Source organism: Oratosquilla oratoria, chromosome 30, assembly GCF_046742065.1.
Source record: "Oratosquilla oratoria isolate Oo_2021 chromosome 30, ASM4674206v1, whole genome shotgun sequence".
Taxonomy (NCBI): domain Eukaryota; kingdom Metazoa; phylum Arthropoda; class Malacostraca; order Stomatopoda; family Squillidae; genus Oratosquilla; species Oratosquilla oratoria.
This window is the reverse complement of record NC_134806.1, coordinates 40,626,363-40,653,013: the sequence shown is the minus strand read 5'-3', so window position 1 is coordinate 40,653,013 and position 26,651 is coordinate 40,626,363. Positions and strand designations below refer to the sequence as shown.

At 42.9% G+C, this 26,651-nt stretch overlaps 2 protein-coding genes across 2 annotated transcripts in view; one reads left to right on the top strand and one right to left on the bottom strand.

Moving 5' to 3' along the window:
• LOC143041097 (uncharacterized) overlaps nt 1-26,651 on the top strand; it is a 72,116-nt gene that overhangs the window by 29,863 nt on the left and 15,602 nt on the right. The gene's annotated exons all lie outside the window — the stretch shown is intronic.
• LOC143040941 ((3R)-3-hydroxyacyl-CoA dehydrogenase-like) overlaps nt 24,547-26,651 on the bottom strand; it is a 7,590-nt gene continuing 5,485 nt past the window's right edge. The window contains exon 6 of the mRNA XM_076212377.1: nt 24,547-24,638. Coding sequence (XP_076068492.1) covers nt 24,547-24,638 — 92 coding nt within the window. The remainder of the gene's footprint in view (nt 24,639-26,651) is intronic.

Here is a 26,651-nt window from a genome sequence, read left to right as displayed (position 1 = left end):
ATGACAATGACGAAGCCCGAAGGTCAACGGATGACCTTTAGGCGCGCAACAAGGTCAGATGAAAATACATTTATGCTTTGATGGTGTTGAGGACCCTACGCCAGGAGGCGCTGAGTAACTGCGGCCGAAGCAGTCACTTTTGCCCCATGCGTTTGGAATACACAGTCACTGCAACTGGGAATGGGAGACGAGTGCGGGATTCGAACCCACAACTAAGCGAATGCGAAGTTATGTGCTTGTTAAAGTGCGTTTGAAGACTCCAGAACTGTGTTACAATGAACTGCATAGGCTGGAAGTTTGTTATAACAAAGGATTACAAAGGAAGCTATGTGATTCTGGTCCATAGGGGTGTCTCAAAGGATGAGCAAGGTTAACAAAGGGAGAGTATACCGACAGGAGACCTTTTGGTCCATAACTAAGTCGAATGGATGCGAAGAAAAGATGGTAATGATGGAAAAAAAAAAAAAAAAAAATCACGCTTATAATACGAGTCCCAATACTCCTCTAGACTTCCGATTCCGATAAATGATGAATAAATGTAATTTTTCTATAAAGTATATGTTTCCCAAACCAACTGAAGGGCTTGAAAATAACCGCATGAATTATAATTATCATTCCAGGTATCGGAATCGTATCGGAATCGGAAGTTTAGAGCGGTATCGGGACTCGTAGTATCGGAATCGGAAGTTGAGAGCGGTATCGGGACTCGTAATATCGGAATCGGAAGTTGAAAGCAATATCGGGACTCGTATCGGAATCGGAAGTTGAGAGCAATATCGGGACTCGTAGTATCGGAATCGGAAGTTTAGAGCGGTATCGGGACTCGTAGTATAGGAATCGGAAGTTGAGAGCAATATCGGGACTCGCAGTATCGGAATCGGAAGTTTAGAGCGGTATCGGTACTCGTAGTATCGGAATCGGAAGTTGAGAGCAATATCGGGACTCGTATCGGAATCGGAAGTTGAGAGCAATATTGGGAATCGTAGTATCGGAATCGGAAGTTGGTAGCAGTATCGGGACACGTATCGGAATCATTAACATTTGTTGATATCGTGCCATAATTAAAAAACAATTAAATGAAGAAATGAAGAAAAAAAAACATTGTCAGTTATATTGCTGAGGTGTTTATCTAAGTGAGTCTTAAAACTTCAAATTGAACTACATTGCACTCCCTCCGCAGGAAGTTTATTCCATTCGTTGACTACACGGTTGGCAAAGTTGTTTCTACCCATTTCCAAATTAAATCTGCGTCCTAAGGGCTGAGACTGTTATTTCTCGTCTGATTCATATTGATTGTTGTAATCTAATCACTTTTTATGTTGACAATTCTCTTTAAAATTAATATAGTTTTTTGTTAGTGAAGTTCTAGGTAGGGTTGGTATTGAAGTAAGTTAAAGAAGGATAATTACACAAGTGCTTTGCTATGAAGCTATCTTCAGAACGTTAAAATTAAACAGCGTGAAAAACAATACTGAAAGTGTATATGTATTACATTTCACGACATTTAATATTAGCTTTCTGAAGATGACCTTATTGTTCGAAACTTACATACATACATATACCACGGCTCTTTCCCCCTTACAAGGGGGGTAGCCAAAAAGAAAAAGGCATAAAATCATTCCTACCCATTCCATCCCTGAATACACTCCACACCCCTCCAGCCCTTTGGGCTGCGTCAAAATTTGCTCACACATACTACCTCACCCCCCATCCACCCGCCCATTCCACCTCATGCTATCACAACATCATCCATATACAACCATTCTCCATTCACCCCTGTCTTCTGTCCTCTCCCGTCCTTCCTCAACAGACATTCCCCTCTTCCCCAAAGCCCCCTTCACCCCATCCATCCACCTCATCCTAGGACGTCCCCTCATGTTCACTCCCTCCACACCTGCCTTCCATACCTCTTTTACTAGTCTTTCTTCACTCATTCTTTCCATGTGTCCAAACCATCCTAATATTATTTCATCAACCCTATCTCCCAGCTCCTTTTCCACCCCTGTTCTCCTCCTCACCTCCTCATTTCTCACTCTATCTAGCCTAGTAACCCCCATCATACTTCTCAGACACCTCATCTCAAACAGATTCAAACTTCCTCTCTGATGTTCCATGTTTCTTCCCTCTACAGTGCTGTTGGCACAGTCACTCCTTCATACAGTCTCCTCTTAGCATCCATTCCCAAATGTCTATTCCTCATTACACTCTTTAATCCACCAAGGCATTTACTCGCTTCTCTCAATCTACATTCAACCTCCACCTTCACTCCACCTTTTTCTGCCACATTTGCACCCAAGTATCTAAAAATATCCACTTCCTCCAGTCGCTCTCCCTTAATGCTCACTTCCAGTCTGCTGCTCTTGTACATCTCATCACCTAAATTTTACCCACATTTATCTTTAGCTTTCTTCTATCACATACTCTCCCAAACTCTGTCACCAACTTCCTCAATCCCTCCTCCGATCCTGCCACAAGCGCAGTGTCGTCCGCAAACAACAGCTGGCTCACCTCCCACTTTTCTCCATTTTCTTTAACCATCTCCAATCCCTGACCCACTACCCTTGCATTTACCTCTCGCACCACCCCATCCATGTATAAGTTGAAGAGCCAGGGCGACATAACGCATCCTTGACGAAGTCCCACCTTTACCTCGAACCACTCACTCTCTCCATTTCTAATCCTGACACAAGCTCTACTACTCTCATAAAAACTCTTGACAGCTCCCAGAAACTTTCCTCCTATCCCGTATATCTGCATAACCTCCCACAGTGCCTTTCTGTCTACCCTATCATAAGCCTTTTCCAGATCCATAAAAGCCCAAAAAACATCCTTCCCCTTTCCTATAGCTTTCTCACATATCTGTCTTACCACAAAGATCTGATCTACACAACCTCTACCTGTCCTAAATCCACACTGTTCCTCAACAATTACTCCTGTTCCTCTCCTAATCCTCTCAACCAAGATCCTCCCATAAGCCTTTCCAACTACACTCAACAAGCTAATCCCTCTGAAACTACTACATTCACACTTGGCCCCTTTTCCCTTGTAAAGAGGAACTATACAGGCACTACTCCAGTCCTCCGGCACTCTACCCTCTCTCCAACAAACATTAAATAACCTCACCAACCAGTCCACCATCACTGTACCTCCCTTTTTCAGACATTCCGCATGGCATCCATCCAGACCAGGTGCCTTACCTGCTTTCATCATCTTAACAACTGTTCGAAACTTAAAAACAATAAAGAGGTCCGACTCATCTTCATCTTCTTTTCCCATATCCTCATCTGTCTTTAATGCATATATGAGCTCTGAGCTCTCATCCAGGAGGGTGATAGCTATCGATCACGAATCCAACACGTGATCCAAGACCATGGTGAATCGCACACACAGTTAGATGGAAGGAAAGAAGGTGATAGATAGATAGATGGATAGATAAATAGATAGATAGATAGATAGAGAGAGAGAGAGAGAGAGAGAGGGGGACTACGGTTATGGAGTATTATTTACGAGCAAGAAGAAAAGAAATAAGGAAAACGACTAAGAAGTAGAAGCAGAAGAATCACACAATAAATCCCGAGAAACAGAAAATGAGAGAGAGAGAGAGAGAGAGAGAGAGAGAGAGAGAGAGAGAGAGAGAGAGAGAGAGAGAGAGAGAGAGAGAGAGAGAGAGAGAGAGAGAGAGAGAGAGAGAGAGAGAGAGAGAGAGAGAGAGAGAGAGAGAGAGAGAGAGAGAGAGAGAGAGAGAGAGAGAGAGAGAGAGAGAGAGAGAGAGAGAGAGAGAGAGAGAGAGAGAGAGAGAGAGAGAGAGAGAGAGAGACACATACTGCTACTGCAGTCCTACATCTTATATTCCTACTTCCATTCCCCCCTAATCCCCCATTCCCCCTATCGTGATTCCCCCTACTCCCCTCCTCCCATTCTTCTTCTTCTTCTACTTTCTCTTCTTTCACCTTCCTCTTCTTTTATTTCCCACTTTTTCTTCTCTTTTCGTCTCCTCTCCTCTCTCTTCTTCATCCCATTTTCTTTTCTTCGCAGTTTCTCTCTATTTTTTTTTATCCTCTTCTTTATCTTTTTTCTTTTCTTTTCAAATTCTTTTCCCCCTTTCTCTTCCTTTTTCCTTTTCTTCTTTCTGTCGAGTTCCGTTGGAGTCCCTTGGAGTCCGTTGGAGTCTGCCAGAATCTGTTGGGTGACCGTTTTCTTTACCGGGGAGTCTGAGCGACGGCAGGAGGAGGAAGAGTAAGAGTAAAAGTAAGAGTAAGAGGAAGAGGAAGAGGAAGAGGAAGTGGAAGAAGAAGAGGAAGAGAAAGAAGAAGAAGAAGAGGAAGAGAGTGAGGAAGATTAAGATTATTAGGAAGAGAAAGACAAGTTTCCACGGGTCTCCATAAGAATAAGAATAAGAAATAGAAGAAGAAGAAGAAGGAGAGGAAGAAGAACTACAACAACAACAACAACAACAATAATAATAACAACAATAACATTAGAAATAATAATAATAATAATAATAATAATAATAATAATAATAATAATAATAATAATAATAATAATAATAATAATAATAATAATAATAATAATAATAATAATAATGATGATGATGATGATGATGATGATGATGATGATGATGATGATGATGATGATGATGATGATGATGATGATGATGATGATGATGATGATGATGATGATGATGATGATGATGATGATGATGATGATGATGATGATGATGATGATGATGATGATGATGATGATGATGTGATGATGATGATGATGATGATGATGATGATGATGATGATGATGATGATGATGATAATAATAATAATAATAATAATAATAATAATAATAATAATAATAATAATAATAACAACAACAACAGAACAGAATAATTAAATTCGAGGAAAATCCGTCTGAGTCTTCCAGTTATAGGAAGCTACTGGGCCGTGGCCACGACGCTGAACACGAAACTTTGTTTGTTTGCTTGTTTGTCTGTTGCGGAGTCAGCTTCGCCCAACGGGACTTACGCCAGACTTGGGATGGAGGTCCACATGTACCCGAGAGTGTAAGCACACACACACACACACACACACACACACACACACACACACACACACACACACACACACACACACACACACACACACACACACACACACACACACACACACACACACACACACACACACACACACACACACACACACACACACACACACACACACACACACACACACACACACACACACACACACACACACACACACACACACACACACACACACACACACACACACACACACACACACACACACACACAGGTGTCCTATTGCATCCATGATACGCTGTAGACTGTGCATTTCGCTTAACGCATAATTGGCTAGAGTATTGTGTGCGTATGTGTGTACGTAAGTGTGCCCGTGTGTGTATGTATATATGTGTACACCGAACATCCTTGGCCTAGATTAGCCAACTAGAAAAGAACCACGGCGCTAGAGTGGGTGACTCTCCATCTCTAGTTTCTGCCTTCGGGCCATCTAGATATTCCCTCCTCTCTGATTCTGCTTCCCCCACCGTCTTAACTGTCGTCATGGTAACCAGGACGCGATGCTGCGGGGAGTGTCCCTTTGGGTCATTGCATAAGCCTTTCGTCCTCTGATTTCATTTCCCCCGCCGTCCCAGCCGTCGTCATAGCAACCAATACGTGTTGCTGCAAGGAGTGTTCCTTTGGGTTATAGTATAATACTTTCATCCATTGACTCCACTTTCCCCCGCCGTCCCAGCCGTCGTCATGGCAACTAGGACGCGCGGATTGTTTTGAAATCAAGATATCTGATTTTTTTTTCTAGTTGTGCAACTGAACTGTACAATTAGAAACTGTACCTGCATTGGCAGTTGGCAGCCCTGCAGGAGTGACACCACTGTGGTTGACCACTGTTGGCAATTTTTGCGGCAACATGTAGAACAGAAGGAGTTGAAGTTATGGCTCCACAGCGGTGTGGACAACCCGCAGCTGGTGCTTAGGGTCCTCAGATGACCACAGATGGCCACAGCTGGCCACAGGTTATTCTTGCGTTGGTGAGTGTGGGTGGGGGGATGAGTGGGGATCGCAAGCCAATTTATTTTTCTTTCAGTTTTTCATCCGTTGCCCTCTCTGACCGTTAGTCACAGAGAGAACAGAAGAGGAGGAGGAAGAGGAGGAGGAGGAAGAGGAGGAAGATGGAGAAGAGGAGGTGTTCTTTTGAGTCACGGAAGTGTGGAGGGAGGGAGGAAGGAGAAAAGGAGGAGGGGTTGAGGAGGGAGTAGAAAGAGAACAGAGGAGGAGGAGGAGGAGGAAGGTCGTTTTCTTAAGTCAGGGAGGTAGGGAGGGAGGGAGGGAGGGATGGAGGAGAAAAGCAGAAGCGTTGTGGGGAAGAGGAGAAGGAGGAGGAGGAGGAGGAGGAGGAGGAGGAGGAGGAGGAGGAGGAAGAAGGTCGCTCTTTTGAGTCAGGGATGAAGGGAAATGAGGGAGGGGGAACCAGAGGGAGGTGCGGAGAAGAGAGCGAGGAGGAGGGCGGGAAGAGAATGAGGTGAATAAAGGAGAGGAGAGGGAGGAGGAGGAGGAGGAGGAGGAAGAGGAGTAGGAGGGATGAAGAGAATGAGGTGAATAAAGGAGAGTAGAGGGAGGAGGAAGAGGAAGTGGAGGAGGAGGAGGAGAAGGGATGAAGAGAATGAGGTGAATAAAGTAGAGGAGAGGGAGGAGGAGGAAGAGGAGGAGGGGGAGGAAAATAGAAGAGGATAGGGGAAGAGAGCAGGAAGGGGTGTGTGGAAAATAATGAGGAGAGTAAAAGAGAAGAGAGAAAAGACGAGGAAAAGGAGGAGGAGGAGGAGGAGGAGGAGGAAGAGGGAGGAAGAGGAGGAACAAGAAGAAGAAAATGGAGACCACGAGGAGTGGGAGGGTAGGAGGAGGAGGAAGAGGAGGAGGAGGAGGAAGGAGACAAGGTCGGAGAATTACGAAAGCGAGGAGGAAGACGAGGAGGAGGACCGGGTGGGGAAGGAGGTCGCGCCGTAGGGGAGGAGAGGAGAGGGTGAGAGGAGGAGGAGGCAGAGGAGGAGGAGGAGGAGGAGGAGGAGGTAAGGAAAAGGAAGAGGAAGAGAAATGGAAATGGATGTGAAGAAAAAGAGGAGGGTTGGAAATAGAAAAGGGAGTAGGAGGAGGAAGAAGAGAAGGGGAAGAGGAGGAAGAGCACTAGGAAGAGAAGTAGGAGGAATAGGAAGAAAAGGGAGAGGAGTAGGAGGAAGAGAAGGAAGAGAAGGAGGAGGAGGAGAAAGAGGAGAAAGAAGAGAATGAATAAAGAAGAAGAAGAGGAGGAGGAGGAGGAGGCCAACGGAAAAGAGGAAGAACAGGAACAGGAGGAAAAGAATGGAGAACTGAAGGAATAGGATTAGGAGGAGTCGGAGGAGGAAGAGAAGGAGGAGGAAGAGAAGGAGTAGGAGTAGGAAGAGGAAGGGGAGGAGGAGGAGGAGGAGGAGGAGGAGGTCAAGGGAAAGGAGGACAGGCGTTGCTACTCCCTGGGTGAGGGACCGGAGGGGAGTGCGGGATTTGAACTTAGGACTAGCCGAATGCGAGAGCAGCACGCTTCCAATAATAATAAAAGAAGATGAAGAAGAAGAAGAAGAAGAAGAAGAAGAAGAAGAAGAAGAAGAAGAAGAAGAAGAAGAAGAAGAAGAAGAAGAAGAAGAAGAAGAAGGAGAAGAAGAAGAAAAAGAGGAAGAAGAAGAAGAAGAAGAGGAATAAGTAGGAGAAGAAGAAGAAGAAGAAAAAGAAGAAGAAAAAGAAGAAGAAGAAGAAGAAGAAAAGGAAGAAGAAGAAGAAGAAGAGGAAGAAGAAAAAGAAGAAGAAGAAGAAGAAGAATAGGAAGAAGAAGATGAAGAAGAGGAAAAAGAAGAAGAAGAAGAAGAGGAAGAAGAAGAAGAATAGGAAGAAGAAGAAGAAGAAAAGGAAGAAGAAGAAGAAGAAGAGGAAGAAGAAGAAGAGGATGAAGAAGAAGAAGAAAAGGAAAAAGATGAAGAGGAAACAGAATAAGAATAAGAAGAAGAAGAAGAAGAAGAAATAGGAGGCCTTAGGATCCCCAACTAGACATATCCTCTATGGAGACAGTGACAGAGGGTAGATGGAATCGATGTTGCCAGCTTCTCAGGAATGAACAGTAGATGTGGCAGAACCGCACTGAGTTGTTCGTTCAGTTATATCCGTCCCACCCTAAGCTCCTCCCATTGGTGAGTGATTTTGTATATATGATATATAAAAATTTAAAAAAAAAAAAAAAAAAAAAATTATATATAAAAATAGAGAGATATATGAAAAATAATATGTACATTGATAGATAACTACTCAAATAAAATGTGAGCTGATGACAAGTAAATTTGTAAATAAACAAACAAACAAATAGATAAATGAATATGTAAATTAATAGATGAACAGATATTTTTTTTTTGGGGGAGGGAGGTTAGCTGTCTGTTGAGAAAGGATTTGCAAGAAGAATAAGACGAAGAACAGCTGACAGTTGGGAAAAACAACAACAATCTGTTGGAATACGTGACTCGAGACAGACAAACAAGCAACCAATAGGCCAAGAGAAAACGGAATGGGGGAGGGGGAGGGAGAGGAGGTGGGAGGGGGGAGGCGGGAGAGCGGGAGGTGGGAGGGCCCGGGGGAGAGTGGGAGAGGGGAGAGGGGGAGGGAGAGGAGGGGGAGGGGGAAGAAAACATCATTTAAGAAGCTTTAGAAAATATATGTTGAAAAGGGGAGAGGGAGAGAAGGGAGGAGGGAGAGAGAGGGGGAGGAGAGGAAGAGGGGGAGAAGGAGAGGGGGAGAGAGTGAGGGGGTAAGGGAAGAGGTGGGAGGTGGGGACGAGAGGGATAGGGGGAGGGGGAGAGAGAAGAGTGGGAAGGAGAGAGGGAGAGGGGGAGAGGGGTAGAGGTAGGAGGTGGGGAGGAGAGGGAGAGGGGAAGGGGAGGAGTGGGAGGGAGAGAGGGAGAGTGGAAGATGGGTATGGAGAGGGGAAAGGGGTTAGGGGAGGGGAGATGGGTTAGGGGGAGGGAGGGATGGAGGGAGAGGAAAAAGGGGATAGGGGCAGGGGGAGGGAATGCAAGGGGGAGAGGGGGAGTGAGTGAGGGGGAGAGAGGAAAGGAGGGAAAGGGGTATGGGGTGGTGCAGACGGGAAGAAAACGTTATATATCGAAGACCATTTAGATGATATTTGGGGAGAGGGAGGAGGGAGGGGGAGAGGGGGAGGAGGGAGAAGGGTGAGGGGGAGGGGAAGAGGGAGAAAAGTCATCCAAGAATTTTTAGAAAATAATTGGGGAGAGGACTAGAGGGGAGGGGAGGAAGGAAGGAGAGGGGAGAGGGAGATTGGGGAGAGAGGAAAAATGGGGAAGAGGGGTAGAGGGGTGTAGAAGAAAAGACCATCCTAGTCTTTAGAAAATATGTATATATTTATATTCTACAAGGAAAATCTTAATTAATTTTGTAGGTTATTGACCCATTTTTGTTTAATTAAGATCTCGGATTCGATTCTCCTCCATATGACGTCATCAGTCGATCAGTCGCCCTCATAGACATTATATATATATACATATATATATATTTATATATATATATTGATATATATATTTATATATATATATGTAGTATATAATATATATATATATACATACATATATATACATATATATATACATATATGAGTATATATATATATATATATATATACATAACATATATATATATATATGTATATATATATATATATATATATACATATATGTATATATTTGTATGTATGTGTGTGTGTGTGTGTGTGTTTACATAGTTCTAGTGTATTGTAGGTCACTGGGTCAGTTCTTTTGACCACTCCAGAAACAATTACCTTCTTACTCTCCCACACACCAAATCTCCTTCCTTCTTTCCTTTCTTTCCTTTCTTCCTCCCTTCCTCCCTCCCTCTCTTCCTTCCTCCACCTCCCCTCCCCCCCTGTTCTCCCCTCCCTCACTTCCTTCCTCACCCTTCCCTCACTCCCACTCCTTCTTCCGCATTCTCACACTCCCCCTCCTCCCTCCCCTCCTTCCTCCCCTCCTTCCTCCTAATCACACGGTCATCCTCCCCTCCCTCCCTCCATCCCTCACCTCCTCCCCCTCTTCCTCTTTCCCTCCAAGACCTCATCCACCTCTTCCACCCACATCTCCCACACAATCTCCCAACTTCTCGTACTCCTTCCTTCCCTCCCTCCCTTCCTTCCACATCCCATCCACTATTCCAACCTTCTCATCCTCCCTCTCCTCCCTCTCCTCCCTCCCTCCCACGTTCGCTTAGTCTCGGTCTAACGACGTGAGGGTCAAAAGCGTTACCTGGGCTGATGTAGACCAGGCGACAGACCCCCAGACCCCAAGACCACAGACCCCAGACCATAGACCACAGCAATCATCTTAATCCAGTTCTGTTTTGTTTTTATTTTTTATGTTTTTTCTTTTAACTTTGTTGTTATTCATAGCACGATTCCTTTCTCACTCTCTTGCGATTTTTCTTTACCAATACATATATATATATATATATATATATATACACACATACATACATACATACATACATACATACATACATACATACATACATACATACATACATACATACATACATACATACATACATACATACACACATACATATATACACACATACATACATACATAAATACATACATACATAAATACATGCATATATACATACATACATACATACATACATACATACATACATACATACATACATACATACATACATACATACATAAATACATACATACATACATACATGCTGCTTCCGACCTGATGCGCCTGACCTTACTAAGTGACCGACTAAACGACCGACTGACTCTGCGCGCTTTCACGACCACGACCTAGTCCGTCCGTGCGACCGTTTCAGAGTACGCGCGCACGCACGTACGTACGCACGTATGCACGTACGCAGTCCGAGCATCTCCATTATTACGTTTGTGTGTGTGTGTGTGTGTGTGTGTGTGCGCGCGCGCAAATGTGTGCATGTGTGCGTGTGTCTGTGTGCGCGTGTGTATGTGTGTTTGTGTGATTCACCATGGTCTTGGATCACGTGCTGGACTCATGATCGACAGCTATTTCCCTCCTGGAAGAGAGCTCAGAGCTCGTATGACCGATCTATGGGTAATGCTGTGACCTTACACGCGCACACACCCCCAACTCCCTGCCCACGAGAGTTGGAGTAACGACTCGAAGCGCAGCGATACTGAAATTATTTCAGCCCTGGGCAGGATTTGAACCTGGACCACCGTAGTGACAGTCGGGGACTCTACCAACCGCGCCACCGAGTCGTGTGTGAGTGTGTGTGTGTGTGTGTGTGCGCGCACATGTATATATTCGTGCATGTTTGTATTTGTTTATTTATGTATACTTACATGCACAGTATATTTACATGCATGTGTATGTGTGTGTGTCTGTGTATGTGTATGTGTGTATGTGTGTGTATGTGTGTGTGTGTTTGTGTATGTGTGCTTTCTCACTGACATATACTGTACATATACACAGGATTCTGTAATTAAGATGCGATGTTTTTTCACGAAAGATGTTGGAATCGTTTCAAGAAAACAAAAGGAGATTTAGATTCCTTATAAAGGAATTGAATGTCTTTCAAAAAACCAAGATGGCGTCCACAATTTCCTCCACATTTAAGCGAGAAAAAAAAAATCCTCTGTGCTTCAAACTAACGGTCCTTTTGTGAAACAGAAAACGGAAAGATAACGGTCAAATGACGTCATCAATCTGGAACCTGGTGAGCACGTATGTCTAAATCTACGAAATGGGCCGGTAGTTGCCGTCATTAGGTCCTAAATTATTTCTCTTTTTCTCTCTAAAGAGTTGTCGGAGTCGATTTCTACGTATTTTGTGACACAAGAAAGAGAGAAAGAAGTACGACACGATGACTTGTGACACGAAATTTGAGGTGGAAGCGGAAAGAATGACAATCTGACACGAACATTGATTAATAAGAAAAGAAAAACTTCCACGAGGAATCTTGCAAGAATGTACAACAACGCATGTGCAGTCACCCACGCAAGAAGACCTCCCACTCCCCCATCTCCCCCTATCTCCCCCACCCCTCCCGTCCCCCCAATTCCCTCTATCTTCCCTCTCCCCCGCCTTCCCCCTCTCTCCCCCTCACCTCTCCTCTCCCCCAATTCCTCCCACCTTTCCTCTCCCATGCCTTCCCCCCTCCCTCTCTCGCTAGATCCCCCTCACCCACTTCCCCGTCTTCATCTCCCCCTCCCCCGCCTCCCTCTCCCTTCCATCTCTCCCTCCCCCTCCCCCTAGATCCACCGCCTCCCCCTTCCCAACTCCCTCCACCTTCCCCTCCCACTCCCACTCCCGAACTCCACACCCTTCTTCCTCCACCCCCTCCCTCCACCTCTTCCCTCCATCAGGATAGAAGCGCTGGGAAAGTACAAAACCTAACAGCAACAATTCACATAACTCCCCACTCACACCTGTCCAGTCCTCCCCCCCTCCATCACTCTACGCGTCCTTCTTCCCTCTTCTGCCCTTCCACCACCACCACCACCACCACCACCACCACCACCACCACCACCACCACCACCACCACCACCACCACCACCACCACCACCACCACCACCACCACCACCACCACCACCACCACCACCACCACCACCACCACCACCACCACCACCACCACCACCACCACCACCACCACCACCACCACCACCACTGCCACTTCCACCACCATAGAACAGGTTCCTTTGACGCGCATCCTCATATGATCTCTCTCTCTCTCTCTCTGTCTGTCTGTCTCTCTCTCCCTCCCTCTCTCTCTCTCTCTCTCTATCTGTCTGTCTCTCTCTCCCTCCCTCTCTCTCTCTGTCTCTCTCTCTCTCTCTCTCTCTCTCTCTCTCTCTCTCTCCCTCTCTCTCCCTTTCTCTCTCTCTCTCCCTCCCCCCATCTCTCCCTCTCTCTCCACAAATCACAAAATAAAAAATAAAAAATGAACGAATACCAGGCACACGCCCGGGACATCATCATTGGCGGCCATTTTGTTTTCCGCCATCTTGTCGAGCCACGAGTCGGATGCCCTCACGTTTCTCTTTCCTGTCGTCGTGATTCTAATCTTCCACGGCGAAAGAAAACGGAGAATGGGATCATCACTCTCATTTCTCGATGACGTCATGACTACAAGAGATAATATATATATACATATATATATATATATATATATATATATATATGTATATATATATATATACACACACCACACACATAAGGGAGGTAGCCAAGAAACACATGCATAAAATCCACTCCTTCCCATTTCATCCCCACATACTCCACTCCCATTTACCCCCTCCCTACCTCTTATCTTGGGTCCTCCTGGATGACGGATCATCCCTGCATCTCGCCCACTGCTCTGGGGCAGAGGCAATGTAGCAAGACACAGCACATCCACAGCAAGGCTGCTTCATTCAATCGGCGATCACCCCCCTCTTCATCCCGTCATGCAGAAAAAGAGAAGACGGGGAGAAATCCCTTCGGGTAGCGTCAAAATATAATTTACACATATTCCCTCACCCCCCCCCATCCCCCACCCACTCCCTTCCATGCATCACAGCATCATCCATACACAACCTTTCTCCATTCACCCCCATGATCCGTCTTCTCCCTTCCTTCCTCAACAGACATTCCCTCTTTCCCAATACCCCTTTTACCTCATCCATCCATCTCATCCTTGGTCGCCCCCTCATGTTCACTCCCTCCACCTCTGCATTCCACACCTCTTTTACTAATTTTTCTTCACTCATTCTTTCCATGTGTCCAAACCATCCCAATACTCTTTCATCAACCCTATCTCCCAATCCTCTTTCCAACCCCCGTTTTCCTCCTCATATCCTCGTTCCTCCCTTTATCCAGCCTAGTGACCCCTACCATATTTCTCAGGCATTTCATCTCAAACACATTTAAACTCTTCCTCTCTTCCTCTCTTATGTTCCATGTTTCTGTCCCATACAGTGCTGTCGGCACAATCACTCCTTCATACAATCTCCTCTTAGCATCCATTCCCAAATGTCTATTTCTTATTACACTTTATATATATATATATATATATATATATATATATATATATATATATATATATATATATATATATATATATATATATATATATATATGTATGTATGAATGGGCAGGAGATTCTTAAACAAGTAGAGTTAAATGTGATTGCTAGTTCTGCTTTTTTGTATTTTCCTTAAGACTTTCTCTTAGTGTCTTAAGGTGGTCTTATTTTCTCTGTTGAGATCTGAGATGATTTCTCCGTAGGAGGTTATCTGTGCTGCCAGGTCGTGAGTTCGAGTCTCCTGACTCTTCTTCAGAGGCTTAGTATAGTGGCTGTCTCTATGTTAGAGTTGCTACTGAACTGAAAATGTCAGATGGATGGTGTTTAAGGGCTGGACTAGCTGTGTTGAGTACACAAAAAGCAGAACTAGCAATCACATTTAACTCTACTTTTATATATATATATATATATATATATATATATATATATATATATATGTATATATATGCACAAATTTCACAAGTCACACGCGAATCACAAATATGCAGAGTCCACGAGGAAAAGGAAAAACACACGGAGTCCGAGCGCTTTCGTGATATATTCACATTATCAAGGACTCCTTGATAATGTGAATATATATCACAAAAGCGCTCGGACTACGTGTGTTTTTCCTTTTCCTAGTGGACTCTGCATATATGTATATATATACATATATATATATACATATGTATATATATTTATATATATATATATATATATATATATATATATATATATATATATATGTACAGGTGTATATATATATATATATATATATATATATATATATATATATATATATATATATATATACACACAGACCGTGTAGTAACCCTGAGAGTATGGGAAGTAAAAAATCACCTTCACACAATTCTCACAAAAAAAAAAAAAAAAAAAAAAAGAGCGCTTCGCTGATTTACATGATTGTATAATAATGACAGTAATTCCCTCTGGCGGCTTTTTTGGCTTCGGCTTGGCTGCAGCCAACTTTCCATCCAACATCACCGAAGTCCCCGTCTCTCTGTTCCTTCTTCCCCTCCTCCCCTTCCTCCCGCCCCCCATATCAGCGGGCGATATTAAAACGCTCATGCGTCGGGCGATAAATTAGGACGGTGATTTCGCCGTAAAAAATCTGTCCTAACGGTATGTGGGGCTCTGCAAATTCCTGTCCTAAATTAACCCAAACCAGCTAATCCTAACCCAACACAACCCTAAATATCCTACCCTATCCTACCCTACCATACTTTAACCCAACCCACCTTACTCTACCCTACTTTTAACCCAACCCAACCCAACCCAACCCAACCCAACCCAACCCAACCCAACCCAACCCAACCCAACCCAACCCAACCCAACCCAACCCAACCCAACCCAACCCAACCCAACCCAACCCAAACCAATTTCACCCAACCCAACGAACCCAACCCAGCCCGACCTAAGCTTAGCAAAGTTAATCTAACCTAGCCTAACCTAACCTATCCTAACCTAACCTATCCTAACCTAACCCACCCCAACCTAACCCAGCCTAACCTAACCAAAGACTACACTGGACTATTTTTCCTTCGAATTCTAGAGCAGATCTGCAGCCCGCGGCTTTCGGGGGGAGAGAATTATTATATGCTGGAGGAAAATAATTTTCCTCCAGAGTGATTTGACGGCGGAAAAAGTGTTGGAGGTGGGCGGTACCGCCGACGAATCGGAGGTTGGTGGAAAAAATGCCCAGTGTGATAACCCCTTAACGGGGCGGAGGGGAAGAGGGCGGCCTTGGGGTAGCGGGTACGACCTCGCCGCTTCCATAGTTGGGTTGGTTACGACCCAACCCAATGGTTCCTGACTGCAGCAATGCGTGGGTAAAAAGGAACAGGTGTTTTAACAGTGCAAAATAGATAGGTAGATACACACATACATACATACATACATACATACATACATACATACATACATACATACATACATACATACATACATACATACATACATACATACATACATACATACATACATACATACATGCATACATACATACATACATACATGCATACATACATACATACATACATACATACATACATACATACATACATACATACATGGATACATACATACATGCATACATACAGTATATACATGCATACATATACAGTATACATGCATACATACAGTATATACATGCATACATACAGTATATGCATGCATACATATATACATGCATGCATACATATAAACATGCATGCATACATATATACATGCATACATGCATACATACATACATATACATACATATACACATACATACATACATACATACATACATACATACATACATACATACATACATACATACATATATACATACATACATACATGCATACATGCATACAAACACACATGCATACAAACGTACATACATACATACAAACGTACATACAGTACATACATATATACTATATACATACATTCATACATACATGCATACAAACATACATACATACATACATACATACATACATACATACATACATACATACATACATACATACATACATACATACATACATACATACATACATACATACATACATACATACATACACACATATATACATACATATATGCATTCATAATACCTATATACGAACATACATCTACTTCCGAGCTAGGAAAAACACACCTTTGATTCGGAGATACAAAAGGTCTACCCCGACATACGAACACACACAAACAGGACCCCGATATACGAGTAGGACACAAACAAGAAACATATTTATTTATATAATGAGCACCCTGGCATAAACATCTCACTACAAGCAAACATGAAACAAAGAGAGAGAGAGTGGGGCTGGTAGAGAGAGAGAGAGAGAGAGAGAGAGAGAGAGAGAGAGAGAGAGAGAGAGAGAGAGAGAGAGAGAGAGAGAGAGAGAGAGAGAGAGAGAGAGAGAGAGAGAGAGAGAGAGAGAGAGAGAGAGAGAGAGAGAGAGTGAGGGGGTGAGAGAAATAGGGAGCAGTGATAAGTAAAAACGAAGAGAAACTGCGAGATGATGACCAAGGGAGAAGATAAGAGGAAAAAAAAAAAAAAAAAAAAAAAAAAAAACAATAGGTTGTCAATAAATGGAATAAACTTTCTACAGAGGCAGTGTAATGTAATACAGTTTGAAGTTTTAAGATTCATTTAGAGAAACACCTAAGCAATATCCTGTTATGCCTGCCAATAATTTGATTAGCTTGTTTATTCATTACATACTTTGACTACCTATACTTAGTATCCGACCTATTTATAGACCAAAAGGTCCCCTATGTGTATGTTCTTCTTTTGCAATCCTTTGTAAAATAGAATATGATATTTTTCTTCTTTGTGAATTCTTCTCTGGGCATTGATGCTGGAGACGTGCTTATAATACACATCGACACGTAGATGGTTATAAGAAGATAAGAATGAAGGAGACTGTAAGAGACCCTAAAGTCTACACTAGACAGTTCCATGTCCCTTACCACCTCTCCTCCCCATTCATAAAGTTCATTTTCTCTTAAAACAACCAATAGTTTCAGCTCTCACTACATGATTATGTTAATGTCATGTTTCCTATTCGTAAGCTCACTAGATATTTTACACAAGATAATCTTTATCTAGAGGAAGAATACACACTCTAGCTCAATTCTAGTACTCGTTTGCAGTGCTTCCTAATCGTAAATCTAAAGAATTCTTTAATACAAGTTAAGATAACCGTTAACTATAAGAAAACACGGATCTTGTCCCTATTCTAGTATGTCTTTGTAGATTCTTCCTTGATGACTAGATGATGACTAATTAGTTAGTTTCTCTAGATAATGACTAGTTAGTGTCTCAGACGACAGATGAATGAATGATTTAGAAAGGTGCCAAATCAGTGGAATGAATAGCGCAAACGCTGACTGGGACCCTTAGGGAAGATGACACAACCGCAATTGGTTCCTTTCGCGCTTCCTCGAGGTCTCATTTTCACGAACTGAATTCGAGAGTCTGTGACGTCACAAGATTCTATGACGTCACATCATGCGACACCACAATATCGTGTGACGTCACACGGGTCCCTAACGTCACAATTTTAAATGACGTCACAAGGGCATGTGACGTCATGATATTATGTGACAGCATAAAATCTTATACGTCATATAAATATGTGACGTTGCAAGAGGCTATGACGTCACAACAGAATAACGTCACAAATAAGTGACGTCACAAAGGTCTACGACGTCACAAAATTATGACGTCACATTATTATGTAACGTCACAGGAGTCTATGATGTCCCAAGTGTATGGCGTCACAAGAGACTACGACGTCATGACTCGACGACTGCGTCGAGACCCTCGAGAACGTCTCGTCGACCGGAAGGCTAATTGAGGTCGTCGTCGCCAAGAGCACGCTGGCGCCGGAGACGGATCGTCGTCTTGAAGATCCAGTTGGCGCCGGCGACGAAGCCTGGCATTATGGAAGTGAGGGGGGGGGGATAATTTCCTTGGCGAAAGTGACGCCAGCTGCGTTTTTGTCTTTCATGATTAGGATCATTTGTCGGCAACCATAGCCGAAAGGAGGAGATGGAGGAGGAGGGAGGATGTGGAAGGAGGGAGGAGGTATGAGGGAGGAAGGAGGTGGAAAGGAGGAGGGAAGGAGCAAGAAAAGACCAGAACGTAGACAAGGTAGGCAGTAGTATCCAGTCTTATGTATTTATTTACTTATTTACTTTTATATAATAATTTATTCATTCATCTTCAAACCAGAGAGGATAACCAACTATTTGGAACTCTAGATTATTTACATTAAACTCTTCCTTCAAATAATCAAATAATTTCATTAAAAAGAGGAATAAAACAAAAAGAAGAATAAAAATAACTTCAGGAATAAAATAAAAAAAGTAAAAAAAAAAATCAAGAATAAAATAAAACGAAGAATTTCAGGAATAAACCTATATCTATCTATCTGTCTGCCTATTAATCCATCTATCCATGTATTTATGTCTATTCATTTATCTATTTTTCTATCTACCTATCTGTCTATCTATCTACCTATCTATCTGTATATCTATTTGCCTATCTATTTAATCATGTATCTACCTATCTACCCATCTATTTATTTTATCTCTTCCATTTTTTCGTTCTTATAAATCTGGATAGGAATGACAGGTGGTAAAGAACATGTAACTGCCTAGTGTAGGCCTTATGGTCTCTTGCAGTCTTCTCCATTCTTGTCTTCTTATAACGTTCTGGAGAGGGATGACAGCTGGTAAGGGAAATGGAACTGCCTAGTGTAGGCCTTATGGTCTTTTGCAGTCTCCTCCATTCTTATGTTCTTATAACTATCTGGATAGGTATGATAGTTGTTATTGGACATGGAACTGCCTAGTGTAGGCCTTATGGTCTCTTGCAGTCCCCTCCATTCTTATGTTCTTATAACTGTCTGGATAGGGATGACAGGTATTAATGGACATGGAACTGCCTAGTGTAGGCCTTATGGTCTCTTGAAGTCTCCTCCATTCTTATGTTTTTATAACTGGATAAGGATGACAGGTGTTAATGGACATAGAACTGCCTAGTGTAGGCCTTATGGTCTCTTGAAGTCTCCTCCATTCTAATGTTCTCATGTATATCCCAAAAACAAACCATTTCAAATTGTCACACAGTTAACGATTACCTGATCCGGTTCGTCGTAACCACGTTCCTCTCCATCTTCTGTCACCTCGCCCCTGGAGCCAGCCCTGCACGATAGGTATCATTGACATCAAATATTGTGCAATATTTGTGTCCCCATGTATGGCTAAATATTATTGCACAATATCGTCAGTCGAACGAAGGATTTCGGAAAAAAATTATGATGGACGTTAATGTTCTTGCCAGACATGTCGACTGTATGAGGGCAAGTTGCACACTGATAGGATATTGCGCAATATTACCCTTACACTGTTCACTATATTGTGCAATAAAATGTCAAACTCTTTTGGATAGCTTCAGTATATTGTGTCGTTCTTCAATACCATCCCTACACTGTCAATAATATTGTACAATAATATTGATCCTTCCCTTTGTCATGGGTAGCGTTCTGGTCTAGCATTCGCTTAGTCCCGGGTTCGAGTCCTGCACTCCTCTCCGATTCCCGGTATCCCGGGGTCTCGTAATTTTCCCGAGCTATATAGTATTACTCCCGGGATTTTCCCAGCATAAGCTATTTGGGTCATCCATAAGCTGGAGATCTCGTGAATTTCTCAGGATTCTCACATGTCTCGATGAATACAAGGAAATCATGTTTTGTCCCAGTTTCCTGTCAATACATTGGGAAGGTATGAATTACAACATTTTTAACACATGACATGTTGCTTATGTTAACCTTATACTTAATATGAATATTTAATACATAACAAATATATACAGTATATATACTAGCACATTTTGTGGATAACACATAAGGGAACGTAAGTATATAAAGAAAATACCAGTTTTATTTACAAATGGTTAAATGGCAACATGTCAGGACGTCGGCTACCCCCTCCCCCTCCCTACCACCCCCTCCCTCTTTTTGCTCTCTATTGCTTATTAGGATTTTACGCCTGATGACGAAAAATGAATGCGAAATGTCCAGGAAATAAATCGGTAACGTCAGTAAATGAGGTGGGAGAAGTAAACCAGAAACTGTCGACACTTCATTACTAATAATAAATACTGATTACGAATAATTTCTAATTACTAATAACTACTAATTACTAACTATTATAAACAAAACGCAAGAGTTTCCAGCGAGAGACATGATTCCAGTGTCCCGGAAAGATCATGGGGTCTCACTAAATTGTTGTCCTCATGGAAGAGTTTAGAATCCCGGGAAAATCCCGGGAAAATCCCGAGACATGTTACATGTGCTTCACTTCCTGTGGGCCGGGAATGTACCGGGAATATCAAGTACCTTTCCCGGGAATGTATGTCTATGGGAACGACGAGATCCCGAGTTCCGAGATCTCGTTTGATGAACCCTAATCCCGTAGCGTCACCGGAAGCGTGTTGGTCTAGCATTCCCTTTGTCCCGGGTTCGAGTCCCGCACTCCTCTCCGATTGCTAGTTGCAGTTACTGTTTCCTACTCCCCAACAATCCCCCAAAGCACCTAGGGCAAAGGTGACAACGTGGATTTCCATACTACGCAAACACACACACACACGATACTGTGTTTTCTGCCCTTGCGGGACTCGAACTCGGATCGCTGAATTACCGGTACTACTGCACCATTGAGTCGGTCTGGCTTATTGTGTTATATTTCGTGATATTTTTTCAAGTAAAGTAGAGTAAAATGAAATAATAAAAACGGAATAGAATAAAACAAAATAGAATAAAGTTAGATAAGATAGAACAATATGAGAATTAAACAATAAAAGGAAATGAAATGAAATAAAACAAAATAGAATAAGATAAGATAAAACAACATCAAATTAAATAAAAAAACAATAAAATACGATAACATTAGAATAGAGAAATTAATAAGAAAATATAAAGTGTCTGTTAGCCTGTTTAAGAGAGACGTAGTCTTTTATCTTCGTTTAGACTGGCGCCAGGTGATTTTATTATAATAAAGGGAAGATTCAATACGAATCAGTGACGTCATAACTGTGACGTCATATATGAGACGTCACAACGATTGCGTCATTGTTTACATCCTGCAAGGAAAATCTGGCGATAAGATTCTTCAATGACGGGGCATGTGGGAGGGGGAGGGAGGATGGAGGAGGAGGAACGAGGAATGGGGAAGGAGGAGGGGGGAGGGAGGATGTGGGAGGAGGGAAGAGGAAGGGAGGAGGGAGGTCTAAGAAGGAAGGAGGTAGGAGGTGGAATGAGGGAGGAGAGAGGGAGTAGGGAGGGAGGGAAGAAGAAAGTAGGAGGAAAGATGAAAGGAGGGAGGGAGGAGGAGGAGGGAGGGAAGGGGGGGAAGGAGGAAGGGAGGTCGAAGAAGTGGATCAGGAGGAAGGAGGGAAGAGGAAGGGAGAAGGGAGGTAGAGAAAAGGGAGGAAGAGTGGGAGGAGGTGGAAGGAGGGAGGAGGGAGAGAGAATAGGTAGGACTGAGGAAAAAAAGGAGGGAGAGAGGAGGAGTGAGGTAAGAGGAGATGGAAGTTGGGAGAAGGGAGGAGGAGAGAGGGAGGAGGAGGAGAGAGGGAGGAGGAGGAGAGAGGGAGGAGGAGGAGAGAGGGAGGAGGAGGAGAGAGGGAGGAGGAGGAGAGAGGGAGGAGGGAAAGAGGAGTGAGTAAGCTTGTTTGTTTTTGCAAATTTTCTTGTTGGTTAAAACAGTCTTCCTGGTGGCCTACCGAACAAACTGAAACTAAAAAAAAAAAAGAAAAAAAAAAAAAAAAAGGTGGTCAGTCAGGCTTTGGCGCACGTGGTGAAGATCAATAGTGCTTCATGACATTATGTACACAAGCATAAAAAGAAGGACCCGGAAGAGATGTTGCTGCTGCTGTCAGGAAGGGTCAATGAGTGTTGTAGGAAGTGGCTGACTTGTGTTAACGGTCAAACAAGGTAGATTACCTCTAAAAAAATAAACAAATAAGTAAATAGATTAAATAAACAAATAAATAAAATAGATAGATGAATAAATAAGAAAATAAATAAAATTAAATAAATAAGTAAATAAATAAATAAATAAGATAAATAAAACAAAATACATAAATAAATAAATAAAAATAAAAATAAAATAAATGAATAAATCCATAAATAAATAACAGTAATAAATAAACAGATGAACAAACGAATGAAAAAAATACATTCTAGTACAGACGGCTACAGTGAGGTTCCTGTTCAATTAAACAATTCTATCTGGTGTTATCTAGAACAAATTCCTTGCAGCAACACAACAGCCTTAAACAGAGATTCTCAAAGTGGGGGTCGCCACCTCAAGAGGGATCGCGAAATCCTGCAAAACCACTCCTCCTTCATCCTCCTTCTCCTCCTCTTCCTCCTCTTTCTCCTCCTTCTTCCTCTTTCACCCCCTCTTCTTTCCGCCACCCATCCTAACGCATCTAATACTTGTCAGCGGTACACATACATACATACGTACATACATACATACATACATACATACATACATACATACATACATACATACATACATACATACATACATACATACATACATACATACATACAGTACATACATACATACATGCATACATACATACATACATACATACATACATACATACATACATACATACATACATACATACATACATACATACATACATACATACATACACATACATACATACATACATACATACATACATACATACATACATACATACATACATACATACATACATACATACATACATACATACATACATACATACACACATACATAGGCAAACAGATACAAGGAGACAGTGAAATGTGTTATAGTGATGTTCAGAATTTCTTTGTTGCTCAGCCCAGAAAGAAAGCTTGAGAACTCCTGGCCTTAAGGATGAAAAAAAAAAAAAAAAAAAAAAAAAAATGAAAATACGATATCTCAGGTATATTGTATAAGAAAATGATACAGTACATATCTGTACACGGCGGGTGTAGATGGTACACAAGTCCATCCCTTCCCTTCCCTTCCCTTCCCTTTCCTTCTCTTCCCTTTCCTTCCCTTCCCTTCCCTTTCCTTCCCTTTCTTTCCTTTCTCTTCCCTTTTCTTCCCTTCCCCTTTCCTTCCTTTCCCATCCCTTTTCTTCCCTTCCCTTTCCTTCCCTTGCTTTCTCTTCCCTTTCCTTTCCCTTTTCTTCCCTTCCCTTTCCTTGCCTTCCTTTCCCTTCCCTGCAAAGCCTTTGGATAATTTTCCTCCACCTCCTCCTCCTCCTCCTCGTCCTCCTCCTCTTCCTCGTCCTCCTCCTCTTCTTATTCTTCCTCCTCCTCCTGCACTTCGTGCGACGTCATATTGTTGTTGTTATTGTTGTTGTTATTGTTATTGTTGTTGTTGTCCATGATACATTCTACGTGCCATGATGCTTTTAGACACTTTGTCAAAGAAGGTTAAGTTAAGTTAGATTAGGATAAGTCAAGGACTCTGTTTTGGTATGCTTTATTACTTCGTTTCACAAGTGTACAACCCATATGCGGGTATTGCTTGGGTGTGTGATATTGTATGCAGTCCACACCACAGGGGACTTGTGTGACATCCCTGTGGGTGTCATCTACTCCCTTTCACCCAGAAGAGAAATGGTGGACACTTTCCACCCCTCCGTTCCACGGCCCTCCTCTTCTGTGGGATGTTGTCCTTCCCCCATGGTCGGATGTCTTGGTGAATCGTCCGAGGAGAAGTACATGTGCTAGGTAGTGCTAGGAAGGAGGTGGGGTTCCCTCCCCGGAACCGGGATCGGGGGGACGGGGAGAGGGTCCGGGCCCGGAGATCTAGAGCTGGTAGCCTCCGTCGATCTTGTACTCGGCGCCAGTGACGTAACCGCTCTTGTCGGAGAGGAGGAACACCACGATTTCGGCGACATCTGCGAAGGGAGGAAAACGAGAGGGAAGGGTCAGGACCTGCGAGGACGTTTCGGGGAAAGGCTGACCCAGAGAAGGTCGGGAGGGCAAGGATGAGAGAGGGGGAGATGGTGGGAGAGGGAGGCTGTAGAAAGGGGCGCTGGGTCTTCCACAACGAGCCGGGGGATAGTGGTTGGGGTTCCCTAGACTGTATGGCTGAGCAGTCTCCTTCTTCATGAGGAACGCCATGGTTGGAGCGGGGTTTTCTTACAAATCTCAAATAGAGTGTATGCTGTGTTGTTGGTGTGCGTACTTGTGTACAAAGCAGTCTTCCATAATGTGTTTTATAGTATGGGGTGATGTGTTACATCCTGGACAGTCATCTGTGATGTGGTCATCTAGCCTCCTAATGACTGGATGATTGATGCACCGCATTCTGGCCAATTGGACTCTGTTATCTCGGGAGAGAGAGGATTCAGGGGGATGGATATCAGGGGGCCTGGCATGCATCAATATGTTGCTTTTTAGTCTGTTGAGGGAGCAGTGAGCGATACGATTATGAATATGTTTCTGGAGGTTGGTGCCTGGTGGTTGTGGAGGAAGAGAAGAGAGTATTTGTGTGTGATATAGGTGTTTGGGTGTTGGTTTGATGTTTCCTGGCGTGTGTGGGTGTTCTGCCATGCGGTGTAGTGAGTAAGATGCGTTCGTGGAGACTGTGGTGTTTGTGTGTCTCTCATGTCAGGGTGATCCTTGACTATGAGGACTTTTGTTTCATGGTGTAGATGTTCTGTAGGTGTTGTAATTGTGCAGCCTGTAATTATCTTTAAAGCTTTGTTCTGTATAGTCTGTAGGGTGTTATGATGTATCTTATTAAGTTTAGAGGCCCATGCGGGGCTCAAATAATTAATCACTGATCGTATATATTGTTTGTATACTATAGTGGTAGTTTCTTCATTGTGCCCGAATGCTGTACCTACAAGCGATTTAAGCGCGTTAAGTCTAGGTGTGAATCTTATATTTATGTTTATGATGTGTTGTTTGAATGACATGGATCTATCATATGTTACACCAAGAATCTTTGGTAAGTGTTTGTGTGGTATGAGATCGTTGTTGATAAACAGGTGTGGTATGTATTTGTGGTCTGTTGTCCAATAGGTGAGAAATGTGGCTGTGGATTTGGTTTGGGCTATTTTGAGTCTGTTTGTAGTGAACCAGATATTGACTGTGTCGGCGTATGGCTGTAGTATTTCTATGTGTGCATGTAATTGTTATGTCGTCCACGGAAAAAGAAATTTGTGTTTCTGGGGTGTGGGGTGTGGAAATATCGTGCATGTAGAGATTAAAGAGTGTGGGGGATAGGACGGAGCCCTAAGGTACTCCATTCCTAAAGTGTGCAGTAATTGGCCATTATATGACACAGGCATTTTCACCTGCGACGTAATTGGCTAGCAATCTTTTGGTATTATTGTACATGTCTGTGTTGTATATTTTGTTTGTGAGAAAATGTCGGGGGGTGTCTAGAGTTATAAGAAGTGTTCTGTGTGGGGTTTATCTGGTGTGATTATGGGTATTGTTCATGATGGTTAGTAAGTCAAGTTGTGTCTGTAAATCAAACCCTCTATCCGTTTCGGGGGTTGTTAACATACTAAGTCGATGACTTGGAATAGAAGTCGCCACCTAAGATAACGTTGGGGATGGTGTAAGTTGGTTGAGGTTAGGCCTGAAGTTGTTGGGAACTGTGGGGGTGATGGGGTGGCTGGTGTACACGATAATTATTGTGATTGTGGGTTTGTTACCTTTTCGAATTTGGATTGATTGGATTTCGGTGGTGTTGTCTGTGGGAGGGAGGAGGGATTTGGTGTTGCCACTTGTGTCCACAAAACAGGTGGATTGGTGGATCAAGGTGACGAGTCCACCACCGCTGCCGTCGGTCCAGTCTTGTCTGATGGAGGTAGAATTATGAAATGAGGGTGCTTTTTGTCGGGTTTTTGTTTCTTGTATGATAGCAACGTGTATATTGTGTTGTTTCAGGAAGT